Source organism: Grammomys surdaster, unplaced genomic scaffold (assembly GCF_004785775.1).
Source record: "Grammomys surdaster isolate TR1022 unplaced genomic scaffold, NIH_TR_1.0 372, whole genome shotgun sequence".
Taxonomy (NCBI): domain Eukaryota; kingdom Metazoa; phylum Chordata; class Mammalia; order Rodentia; family Muridae; genus Grammomys; species Grammomys surdaster.
The window spans coordinates 2,488,714-2,499,936 of record NW_021604791.1 but is presented as its reverse complement, the minus strand read 5'-3'; the positions used below and the strand labels follow the sequence as shown (position 1 = coordinate 2,499,936).

Below are 11,223 nucleotides of genomic sequence, written 5' to 3'. Positions count from 1 at the left end.
AAAATAAACCATCAAGAGTAGAAAAGTAACCTGAAAAACACTTTCCATAAGAGATATAATTATATATACACTGTTGTGTGTCCATGTACATGCTAACTTACATGTCTATCACTACCTTATATGCAGTTAAATGTCAGGATTAATGAAGAGAATAGATGAAAAATTTATAAGTACATGCATATAATTTGAAACTTATTAACTTATCAGAATATAATAAGCCCAGAAATTTATTTTGAAATAAAGCTTGGCAGATGCCATCAGAACTTAGTTTAAATGTTGTGAGGGATGAAATGTAAGTGAAATCTTCTATGACAAATGGTTAGACCTAAATCAGAGTAGGGAAATATGTCAACATCAGATGAGGTTCTTGGGAACACTGGAGGACCACCAAAAGTCTGCAGAAAGGAAAATTCAACTCATAGCATAGTGTAATCTGGTAGCAAGATGCATTAATGTAGAAAGTCAGCCAAACTTCATTGATTCTGAATATTGTCTATGCTTCTTTAAGTAATAGTACAATTTGAGGGATAAAGGCTTTTTATTATTATATTATAGAAAAATGACGGTATCCAGAGATGATTACCTGGGTTTTAGTAAAATTGTAACTATGATTATCATAGAAGATTATAGTAATAGCTCAGTCTATTAATGATAAAAACTATATATAGTATTGTCTGCTGCTACTGTAATGCACCAATGAACTATTATTGTAGAGGTTTAGTGAGATTGGACTCCTCCGTGTAGCTTTCAACTCTCTTGTTCCCTGGCTTCACCTTCCTACACCCTGCTTGTTTATTTACTTACTTAGTTAGTTAGTTATTAGTTAGTTAGTTAGGGTTTGTGTGTGTGTGTGTGTGTGTGTGTGTCAGTGTTTTCCTATGTATTCTTGACTGTCTTGGAATTCTCTCTATAGACCAGGCTGGGCTTAACCTCACATAGATCTGACTATATCTGCCTCCTAAGTGTTGGGGGCATGTGCCCCTATATCTTTTTATTATAACTGCTTTTACAGGAATATTTCTTAAATTTTATCTGGATTACATCACAGATCTCAAAATCTTACCAATAGTCAGCTGATACTTTTTAATAAATACTTCTGTTTGCATATTCTTGCACACTAAGTAGTGACTTTGAAGTGGATAAAAGAATTTCCCTTCATATTTTTGGTATGTACCCTAGAAGGCCATTGCAGATTTAATTATCCTTCTTACCCTGCTGTTAACAATATAATGATTCAATGTCTGTTTTTAATGTTCTCGGATTCCTGTGCTCTGAGTTTTAGTAAGACTTGGTGCACTCTTTCATGTTGATTGACATTGTCAAAAGATGTTTCATTATAATTATTTTAAACAATCCTTTGGAAAACTCTGCCTTCTTGGATATGCTATAGACAAGTTGAGTAAGTTCAGGTCAGTTACTTCTGATATATAACCACTAGTTTATCTTAGGATGTTGCCTTTTGTCCTGTGGTTGTTGGAGAGCATCAATGAACCTTTCCTTCATTCAGACCAAGTCATTCTCTCCTTCCCCTGTTTTCCTACCACCTTTGTATAGGATAGAGTTCCCTGCTGTAGTAAGTGGGAAGGCGAATGCTGAAAATATTTATTGCTGATGTTTTCATTCAAGTAATACTTTCCTAGTTCTTGAAAGGCAACTAGTAAGCATTCAGAATTTCCACTGTCCAATCATTCTATGATGTCTTACAATGGATCTCACATTAATTGTGATTATTCCTTAAGCTGATATTTTTAAATAAGCTATTGATTAGTGTTTCACAAACTAAAGAAAGTATAATCACTTTCTTGACTTTATGCTGTAACCCTGAAGTTGCTGCAGACTGTTCAGCCCCTGTTCGATGCAGGACCACCCACGGCCTGAGGTGGCACCTAAGTGGAGGGGGGTTTTAGACAACATCTATCTCTTGTGTCTCAAGTAGTCACATTTGTGTGTGATCACATCATATGTAGAACAAACATAGAGTGTCTTTTTAAAAGTTTCTTTTGAAGTATGTAATCATTTTCCCGAGTCCTTGTTTATCATGAATTATAATTCTTAATTATTAAGAACATGTTGAGTATCCACATTGAAGTTTTTGACATTTAGGAGATTGGGAAAATTATGATAATATGAAAATTGATTCAAATTGAGACATTTTTTCCTGTAAGTTTAATTTGCAGAAAACGTAGAATAAAATTTAGTAATTGCTGAAAAATTATAGAAACTACATGTGAACTCACTTATTCAAGCCCTTGCTCCTTGTGAAACAGCCTTCATGAAACTGTTTCTGTTGAAGTACACAGCTTTGTGTGTGTGTGTGTGTGTGTGCGCGCAATATATACATTGCAGATATTTTATAATGTATTACTCATTAGGTATTTTTCATTTACATTTAATTTTTTATACTGTGTCATCTAAATTTCATGCTTTTTTTAAATACAGAACTTAATGGGCTTTTTTTTTCTTTTTTTATGTTGTCAACTTTAATTTTCTAGGTATTTCATTTAACTGGGTACTGACATACCATTAAAATTATTCTTTCTTGAAGTACTGTTGAAATCCGTGGTATGGGAATAGTGCTAGAATATGCACCTTTAAAGGAGATGTGGACTTGATATTTCTTTTGGCTTCCAATGACACTTTCACTGACAGCCATTTTAGACTGGATTTTCCAGACACACTTTTATTGGTTAAATCAAAGTGTTGGCATGGGGCAATGGCACAGAGAAAACAGACATATTTAAGAAAATCGTATCAAAGACTCCATTGAAGGATGAAAATTGGTAATATCTGCTTTATGGCAAAAAATTTAGTGATGAAATATTTGCCAATACCATTGCCAAAAGAATAAAGACCTTTTAGTACCATTTCCCTATCTGTGATTAAGAAACAACTTACATAGTCCTTAGTCTGCATGTACACGTGGTCGGTTAACTTCTTCCTCAGAATTCACTGGGTGTGAGTCATATTTATCTTTTAATTTTCAAAAGATCATTTTTCCTTATATTCATTGGAATGTAAAAAATAAATCCCTCTTCATCATCTACTCAAAATTCAGTGGTGTTTACATATATATATGTATATATACATATATATATATGTGGTACATATAGTATCTATTGAGCTAATTTTTTTCTAATAAATGGGATAGTGATATTAGATCATCTGCATGGGCTGTTAGCATTAGTTTTCTTTCAACTGGGATGGTGATTACTCAGGATCCAAGGTTTCAAAGTCAATTCTAGATATTCCTTTAGGCTGAGCTCTAAGTTTTGCTCTATAGCTTCAAACTCAGTGGATTAAAACCAATGTATTCATTCTGTGATAGTTTCTGTGCATTAGGAATCGGGGACTAGTTTCATCATATGCATGTACTGCAGTTAAACAAAGGCAGTCTGTGCCTGGTGAGGCTCCCAGGCTTCCTCACTGACTCCTTACAAGGAAGTACCGGTGGCTGTCAGCAGGGGGCCTTAGTTCCTCAGGCCCTTCCTCCGTTGTTGGCCTGCCTGAGTTCCATTAATATTTGGGCTGAATTGCTTTGTGATTTCATCGAACTACTCTGGAAAACTCTGCCGTCATTCCTTCCACACCATATACATCAGAAACCTGTCACTAAGGCTAGCCATTGACAAGGAAAAAGACAGCAAGCATGGAAGAATAGCAAAGACTTATAAGGCATATTAAAAACTAGTGCATAATGTTCTTTAAAAGCAATAGAACAGCCTATGCTCCCTACCCAGGTTATCTTCTCTACAGTTCTGACCTTTTAAAGGTCTCTGTAAATTCAGCTCCTACAAGAGTTTGCTCACAGCAGCATATATAAACCCATCTGTCTATGCCAGGGACCTGGTTTCCATCCTTGTTTCTCTGTCTTTTACCTTATGAGTTTAGCCATCAAATCTTATGGCTGCTATGTTCTTTAACATACACCTGATATGTTCTTTACTGTTACCATCTTAAAGGAATGATCTTTTTTCATTTGACTAATACAAATTAGCCTTCTATCCTGTGTTTCTTCTACATTCTTACGAAAGAAACTGCTTGGCAGAATTATTATTTTTAAAAATACATGAACAAAGCATAACGGAGGGAATGAACAATATATACAAATGTGGACTGTTCTGTTTTTTTTTTCCAATTATAAAAAACAGCACAGGATGTAGATACTATCTCCTGTTTTATGGACATTTATGTACAACCATTTTTTAAAGTCTATCACTGCACATGAAGAAAAAATAAAGTGCTTTATTTACCTCTCCTATTTAAGGTCCCATCTCCCACTGTGCTGACAAATGGTTTAGTTCATATGGTCTATGCAGTCCTAGAATAGACAGTACCCCATTGGTTGTGTTTCTCTAGTAAGTAAGAATCAGATTCCTTCAAAGGATCAGTGACCACTGAAAACTCCAACCTTGCTGCTCTATCCCTGTTCTCTTACTCAGTAGTCCACTCCTGTGCTGCTTACATATTACTGGTTCTGGTCTGTACACTGCTCCTGAAGTCTAGATTTATGACTCATTAATTGTGCAATACAAGTATTATTCTGACTTCCGTCACCCAGTGTGTGTAAAGCAGAACCACTTACATTACTTTAGGTAGTATCCTCAACTAACTAATCATCACTGGTCGTTCAATCTGTTTGGATTTTACATCTTATTGATGATCTTCTGCTAACCACCCACCATGCCGTATATAATACTTCTCTATTTGAAAGTCTCGGTTTTGTTCCTTAGAGTTATCCTGGAAAGTTTCTAAGTCCTACTTGGAACTCAGGAGACAATGTCTAAGTCCTATTTGGTCACTAGCTTCCAGCCGCCTGTCTCTCTATGTGTAGTTATTACACACATGGGTCCATTAGAGCATATACAAGCAGGCATCATTGATCAGCCCTGGTGTTAGTGGAGAGAACCCAAAGAGGGAACCACAAAAAATAGAGATTTTTAATAAAGGAATGCCTAAAGGTTCTAAAAAAAATAAGACAGTTATGAAAATGAGTTAATTATCATTAAACCTTATGCATAAGATATTTTTTAATTAGGTATATCTTTTGCATGGAATTTTTGACATATTCTGAGACTCTGGTCTCTGTCTCTCTCTCTCTCCCTTCACACGCATGCACATACACACATACAAACACACACAACCCCCACATGAGTATGTGCATGTGTTTACAAGTATGTGTGTGCATGTGTGTGTGTATGTATGTATATACATATATATATATATATATATATAGAGAGAGAGAGAGAGAGGAGAGAGAGAGATGGAGGAGGGAATGAAAAGAAAGGGAGGGAGGAGTTGAGAGAGAGAAAGAGATTCGTCCTTCACATTTTACTTGACTCTGCATCTGTCTGATGTTTGGATCATCATGATATTTTTGACAGTGACAACCCAGATTAAAGCTATGTCAATGTTTTGACAAAATTGACTGATGAGTTTAATCAGCCAAATTGTCCACTTAGTCCAACAAGATCTCTGTCGGCGTGAATTGCTTATGTGTTCTCTCTTTGTTAAATTAACTTGATTCCAACCTAACTACATCAGCACAATCTAGCCAGATAAATACGGCATTCAGACGACTTACAAACTGATTCTTCTTAAATAGCTAGACCAAGGTACAGGCGTAGCAAGGCATTCTAAAACTTAAATATTTAAATAAATTTCCTGAAAACAAGAACACCCATACGGTCCCATTTAAGAGACAAAAATCATGAACATAGATTCATGAACTGGAGTAAATTTTTTTATCATTCAGTCATTTCTTTCAGATTCAGATAAGAAAACTTGTCTCTATTTATGAGGATAGAATCTTAATAATATTAGAGAAGTATGAATGTTTGGACAGCTATATGAATTCCTGGATGGTAAACAGGGATGCTTTAATTTAGGAGAAGTAGATAACTGATTTTCTCCTTTATGACAATACCCTGACAAAATGTTGGCTCAAGACAAAGTAGGAAAATAACATTATAGTCAGACTCTCATGATGACAATAATTATGATGTCTGTGGTCAGTGTTTACAGTGCGCTACATTCGTGTGTGGGTGTCTGTGTGTCTGTGTGTGTATATGTGTGTGTGTCTCTCTGTGTGTCTGTGTGTGTGTATATATGTCTGTCTGTCTATGTGTAAGAGAAGGAAAATAGACAGAATATAGCTGAGATATGTTTCATGTTGGGAGGCAGCCATTCTGGAATCAAACGTAAAATGCAGGCGAAAGTACTTTTTATTATTTTTATTTTTTTTTTAATTTATTTTTAATTATGTGTAAATATGCATGCCTATTTCATTGTACATGTGCATAGTGTAGATGAACATAGCAGCCAAAAGAGGATATCAGATCCTCAGGATCTGCAGTAATAGGCAGTTAAGAGTTCTATGATGTGGGTTCTCGGAAGTAAACCCTCTAGGAGAGTAGGCTGTGTGCTTGACCTTTGTCTCATCTCTCTATCCCCAGCTAGAAGTACTTTAAGTGATCTGCTAAGAAGCTTTTTTTAAATAATATTTTTTATTGGATATTTTATTTACATTTCAGATGTTATGCCCTTTCCCCATTTCCTCCTCAACCCAGGATCTCCCAATCCCTTCTCCCCTTCCTTCTGCTTCTATGAGGATGTGACCCCACCCACCCACCCACTCCTACCTCCCCGCCCTCGAATTCCCCCACACTGGGGCATCCAGCCGTCACAGGACCAAGGACTTCCTCTCCCACCTGTGCCCCCCAAGGCCATCCTCCACTACATCTACAGCTGGAGCCATGGTTCTCTCCCTTTGTGCTCCCAGGCTGGTGATTTAGATCCTGCTTAGCAGTTTTAAAGGGAGTCTATGATACAAGCAGAAATAAGAGAGAAGTTACGTCATTCTAAATTTTAAAATAATAGACGTTTTCAAAAGAAATCACTATTTCTAAAGTCAAAACGGCCATCACATTTAGCTTCTTCTGCTCTTCCTTTCGTATCTCTGCCTCTCCTCATCACCCTCTCGTCCACATTTCATACTTAGAAAAAGAACAACAACAAAAAAAACCCCATAGATTGTAAATACTTATTTTTATGGATGGACACATTAGGGAATTAACTAACTGTGCAAATTTAATCTGTCCCTTACATAAAAATATTTAAAAATCTACTTATTTCACAGTTGGAAAATGCTTCAATTATAATTTCAATGATATGTTTTAAGAAAAACTTGGTTAGCTTTCATGACATTTAAACATTTGACTTTCTTCCAGTGATGTACTGGCAAGGAAAGGGAAAATGTTAATATCAACATAAAAAGGATAGATATCTCCTGTAGCAAAATTAAGTATATATGTGTACCAATCATTTAAAATGTGAGAACCAGAACATTAGCTTGTAATAACCATAAAGAATAAATATGGATTTTTCTTAACATTGCAAGATTTTTACAACAATTTACCTTGTACAAACTTAGGCAAGTAATCACAAAACGAAATAAGATATTCAATTAAACTAAACACATGATGCCGTTGTTTATTTATTAATTTGGTTAAATATCAATAAGTTGATTACGTTTAATTTTGAAATGAAGTTAATTGATTAATTTAATTTTGAAATTAAATTAATTGATTAATTTTGAAAATTGATTACATTTAAGTTTAATGTGGTATTGGTTATACATTTTTATTGTTTTTAAAAAGTTATCTACATTTGACATGCATCTCCTGAAAACATCAATTTCATTTTTAAAAGTTCAGAATAAGTTTTTGGCAGCTTAGACTTTTAAGAAGTTGTTATACTTCGATCGGGAGAAATTGTCATTTGTTATTACTGGAAAGAAAAATATCCCATATTACTTAAAACTATATTTCCTTGCTATTTTAGCCCCTGTCCTAGTTAACACAGGTGCTGTAAAAGCAAATATGTGTAATGTCCTTGGATATACAGTGATGACGGTGTCTTTTTTACCTCTTCCTGTAGCTTTCAGCCGCGCCCCAATTCCCATGGCAGTGGTCCGCAGAGAGCTCTCCTGTGAGAGCTACCCCATTGAGCTCCGCTGTCCCGGCACAGACGTCATCATGATCGAGAGCGCCAACTACGGGAGGACAGATGACAAGATCTGTGACTCGGACCCTGCTCAGATGGAGAATATTCGGTGTTATCTGCCAGATGCCTATAAGATTATGTCTCAAAGGTACGGTGCCCCCAGACCTCTTCCTTGCACGGGTATCAAAGTATCAAAATCAGTGAAAATTGGCTTGATAGACAACGTGGATAAGGTTTTTGAAGGTGGTCGTCTGTGTTTTAGAAGAGTTTCAACTGTAGACCACACTCGGTAAAACCAGAGTGGCAGTGTTACAATCCGCACCATGGCGCTAGGACAACAGAAAGCTCAGTAGCGTTATTAGTAAGTTTCATGATGCAGTCTGCCTAGTGTTATCTACTGATAGTGTTCTTTAACCATGGAGTGGTTATAAAAGAGACAAAATTTTCTAAGTCAGAATTTTCTCTTAATGTATAGTGTGGAAATAGACTTATTCACAATTATTTCCTAATTATGTAAGAATTAGGAATACAAACAATATAGAAAGCAAAAACCAACATTAGGGGCCAGTGATTAAAAGCAGTTAAAACAAAAAATAGAGCAGTTGATGCTCTTACAGAAGATCCAAGTTTGGTTCCAAGCACTGACATGGACACCAAACACCAACTACTGCCTGTAACTACAGTTTTAGGGGTTCTGACTCCCCTCTTATGGCCTCCATTGGCACCTGGATTCCTGTGGTGCATATGCAGAAAGGCCAACACACACATACACACATAAATAAAAATAAGATAAATCAATATGTAATTTATATAATCATTAATCAGAACACAGTAATCTGTAATTGATAAAGAATTATTTTACCTTGGAAAAATGAAGAAAATACTAATTTGCAGTATAGTATTTGAAATGGATTCAATATGCTTGACTAAATTATTACCACGTAAAAACGTATAAACTCAGGTAGCATGTAACTTCAAGAGATAAGGAAAACTGATTCTAAGAAAATTTAAGAAGATTTGTCATAACAAAAGCTCCTTATATATTAATTATACATATATATGTGTACATAATGTGTATAATATATACATACATATATATGCATATATAGAGAGACAGAGGGAGAGGAGAGAAACATATAGTAAACATTTATTATTATAATAATTTCTTGGAAATAGTTATTCACTTTATATGTCTTCATACTTCCTACTTTATCAGTGTTATCAGTTATTAAGAAATTCATCATTAAGTGATGAATTGACTGAATGCCTATTGTAATTGAGTAGGTGCACTATCTTACAAGTATTTTTACTCAGACATTTTTTGGTTATGGCATTATTAAGGCATTATTAAATATGAGGAGAATTTATAACTCAGAGAAAACTAAATAACTTGACTAAACACAAACGCAACACAGTATACACTGGTTTGTACCTAATCCCTAGAGTTAAAAAAGTAACACATCCAAAAGAGTTCTCATTTCTGGCAATGAAGCCCATACTTATTTTAGCTATTTAACTTCTTTGAACATATTTTATTACTGTGTATATACAATATGCAGGAAATACACACATGTCATGATGGATGTACAGCCTTCAGGGGACCATTTTTATAAGGTTGGTGATTCTATCCTTCCAGCTTTTACCTGGAATCAGGGATTAAATTAAAATCTCTAGCCTAGTGAGGCAAGTATCTTTATGTGTTGAACTGCCTCACTGGCCTCACTGTATTTCTTAAGTTTTAAATCGTTTTATATGTCTATGTGTGGTTAGTAGACTATCAGAGTCAATATCTTTAGGTTAATGCTGGACATATAATTTATTGATAGAAATCATAACATGTCTGTCTGGTGAACACGCCATTTGAAGGATACTAGAGGGACAATTCACTTTGCACAAATTGTGGGCTTTGGTTTGTCTGCTGATAAAAGAGTAACTTATGCTAAAGCAGGCGCTGTAGAAATGTAAGGTATTGCAGTTAAGGATCCATTTGATAAAAGTTGGAAAATTCTTTACTTGTGTGTCTTAATTATTATAAAACAGACAAGGTTCCATCTAGTCTAGATAAAAAGTTATAAAAAGATTTTAGTCTTTTCTTTCCATGTTGGTGTAATATTTACTCTGGAAAGGTTTACTATAAATGTCATAGTGGCTTAATAATTATTTATTTCAGTTGGGTAATCAGACGTAAGATTGCCTCCATTTCATAATAGGTATAGTTTCTTTTAGGTAGCACAGATTTTTGGGGTTAGGGGCTGATTGATGGATAACAAAAGCATGAACTTCATTAGTTTTGTTATGTAGAAGACTTTCCTTAAAATTGTTTTAGTCCATTAATACCATCCCAGAATAATCTATAATTATATAATTATTACAAACATTAGTAATAATGTACCATCTCAATATGCTGAAGTATCTAGCCTGCATTCCCATAGTGTCACATCTGCAGTAGGAACCAGCCTTCAGCACTAACAAAATACTTTGAGTAAATTGTCTTGGTAAGTTCTTAATGGAGACTTTTCAAGTAGGCTGAAATAACTGTGGTTGTTCATCTTTGGACTGTTAAGTTTTCAGTTTCCAAAATAAATGTTTGATCCTCACAGAGAGAAGTTTGGGTCCCTGTTGATGGCCAAGTCTACCTAGCTTTTTTATAACTAACTCTTATGATGTCATGTCAACCACATTAAATAATGGAAATAATCACCAACTGTGACATTAGGAATGCTAATGACATGGCTATGCTAATCAGATGAATGTATTAAAATGAAATAAAAATGAAAAGTACTTTCTGAAGTGTGTATTAGATAAATGGATTTTTTGTTGTCAAATTTAAGCTTTTCAAAAGATTATCTCAGGGTATAAATATTAAGTATGTCTTGAGGGAGGATTATTACTAAGTAAAAAGTTACTGTTACTGTATCCTTGCATAAACTTGTGAGAAAGCCTTTCTAACTTGTTCTCTTAAATCTCATTAGACAGATGAGACAAAGAGACACATAAAATACACTTTGTGTTAAATTTGGCCAAGTTACATAAAATCTGAACTAACTTTTAAGTATGAAAAATTTGAAATAAAGGAAATTTTATAGAAGACAGCCTCATTTCTCTGCAGTAAAACTGTCCACTCTGATAGCCCTTTGAGAGATACCATTTTGTTCATAGACATCAAAATTGACCAAACTTGAGGCTGGAATGGCTTTGGTCCTTTGGTTTGATCTGGGGTGC

General features: G+C 34.9%; 1 protein-coding gene across 1 annotated transcript in view; it reads left to right on the top strand.

Moving 5' to 3' along the window:
• Nucleotides 1–11,223, top strand: part of Adgrl3 (adhesion G protein-coupled receptor L3) — a 444,442-nt gene that overhangs the window by 60,571 nt on the left and 372,648 nt on the right. The window contains exon 3 of the mRNA XM_028780743.1: nt 7,936–8,149. Within this exon, the coding sequence (XP_028636576.1) occupies nt 7,936–8,149 (214 nt within the window). The remainder of the gene's footprint in view (nt 1–7,935; nt 8,150–11,223) is intronic.